The 2,381-nt window shown below is 38.9% G+C and overlaps 1 protein-coding gene across 1 annotated transcript in view; it reads right to left on the reverse strand.

Annotated features, from left to right (window-relative positions):
• The window catches only part of SARC_05072 (hypothetical protein), a gene marked incomplete at its 5' end in the record, with an annotated part of 3,056 nt that extends 2,662 nt beyond the window's left edge, over window positions 1-394 (reverse strand). The window contains one exon of the mRNA XM_014301078.1: window positions 368-394. Within this exon, the coding sequence (XP_014156553.1) occupies window positions 368-394 (27 nt within the window). The remainder of the gene's footprint in view (window positions 1-367) is intronic.
• Between the last annotated feature and the right edge of the window lie 1,987 nt (window positions 395-2,381).

A 2,381-nucleotide genomic window follows, 5' to 3' on the forward strand; every position in this document is an offset into this window, starting at 1 on the left:
TCATTCATTTGTTCATCGTCACATTTGTTTATTTCTATCACCTTTGTTTATTTATAGCCCATTTTATTTATTTCACATTTTGTAATAACATAATCAGGGCACATACATATGTGTGGATTACGGGTCGTATTTGGCTGCGAGTGGCCAGAGTGTAGATGTATACAGTATTGTCAAGGAGATGCGAAGCCAGCGACCGGGGATGATCCAGACTGCCGAACAATACCACTTCTGCTACAAAGCACTCAATCTGACATGAATTTTTGTACGAGGGAACAAAGGCCTGTGACAAGTTGATGATATGCATGAACACACACACACGCAAACACGCATAAATAGCACATATATATATATATATATATACGTATACTGTGAACCAGTGTCGACACGGTGTCATATTGATTGGGCTATGGAGATTGGGGAGCATCCGTTGGCGGTCTCAGTGGAACGGCACCCTCGTGCACGTGTCTGTAGGTTGTTTAAAAACAAAAGTTCAAACATGCGTCATGCTGCACAATGTGAACACTCCGCAATTCAATTGACACGGAGATCCACAGTGTTCACAGGCATTACGCGGATCCACTTCTTGTCGTACTGCCCCGCCTCCTGGCCTATTGGTGGCGTTCATACTGTCGTGCGAAGATAACGGAGGCCGTGGCCCTGTCCTCTGTCCATTTTTTAGGGCTAGGGGCAGGTGCGTGTCTCGTATTCTCGATAGTTTAGGTCAGGTGTTGTCTCAGACGAGCGCGTCACGAGATTCGGACGACAAATAAACGGCAAGAATTTCGCAAATTCGGTTTTAGGGTTTAGGGTTTTACCCATTGAAACCCCACTTCTGTAGAATCAATCTCTATATTATATACTTAGCCTTCTATGTAAACCACACACATACAAACACATGCGAACACTTAGTCTGATCATTTATGCTATTGCATATACATAGCCTTCAAACACATCAAACACATGAGAACACTTAGTCTGATCATTTATGCTATTGCATATACATAGCCTTCAAACACATACAAACACATGCGAACACTTAGTCTGATCATTTATGCAAACACACACAAGCACCTGTGGTATACCATCAGAGCACTTACACCGATGGCAGTAAACGTACTTTAATACATACGAATGTTCTTTTAACACTGATAGTAGTAAACGTATTTTCATACATACGAATGGTCTTCAATACTGATAATAGTAAACGTAATTTAATACATACTAATGGTCTTTTAACACTGATGGTAGTAAACGTACTTTACTACATACGAATGGTCTTTTAGCACTGATGGTAGTAAACGTATTTTCGTACATACGAATGGTCTTTTAACACTGATGGTAGTAAACGTACTTTACTACTTACGAATGGTCTTTTAACACTTATGGTAGTAAACGTATTTTAATACATACTGATGGTCTTTTAATACTGATAATAGTAAACGTACTTTAATACATACTAATGGTCTTTTAACACTGATGGTAGTAAACGTACTTTACTACATACGAATGGTCTTTTAATACTTATGGTAGTAAACGTATTTTAATACATACTGATGGTCTTTTAATACTGATAATAGTAAACGTACTTTAATGCATACTGATGGTCATTTATACTCATGGTAGTAAGCGGACTTTAAAACATACGAATGGTCTTTTAACACTGATTGTTTTGAACTTGCATGCTATTTCCATTGCCTCTATTTAACTCAGTGTACAGCTACACTATCGCTCCTTGTTAAATGTAGGGGGCTATGATATAGGGTTCTAGAGTTTTTGGGTTTGCAATTTGTCATGGACCTACGTACATGCTCGATCCCAGGATGAGGGGTATATACACACGAGGATAAGGAGACCCAAACGCCTATACATACCCCCCGTACACCCATACATACCCTCCTAAACACTCATACATACGCTCTAAACATCACACATGGTTCGGTACTTGTGGAGACCGTCAGAGGACCACTCAACGCTGAGCGATACTAAAACCTTAAAACCCTAAACCCAGGCTACTGAACACTGGGCGATAGTTTAGCAGTACGGTGTGGTGTGCACACAAGAAGCAGTACGTAGGGTTTAACGATTCAGCGTTGTAATTATGTAAATATATACCATTGCGTGTATAATGAGCGTCGAAGTAATTATATAATATACCATTGCGTGCATAATGAGTGTCTAAGTAATTATATTTTATACCATGGTGTGTTCTATGAGTGTGTATGTAATAATAAACAATTGTGTGTTTAAGCGTAGAGCTCGGACATCAACATCTAAAAATGCGATACGTATGTTCCCAAAGTGCAAGTCATCAGTAGTATATGTGCGTATCCAAACCTGTGTGTACTATATATATATATATATATATATATAGTAGTATATGT

Source organism: Sphaeroforma arctica (assembly GCF_001186125.1).
Source record: "Sphaeroforma arctica JP610 unplaced genomic scaffold supercont1.310, whole genome shotgun sequence".
Lineage (NCBI taxonomy): Eukaryota > Ichthyosporea > Ichthyophonida > Sphaeroforma > Sphaeroforma arctica.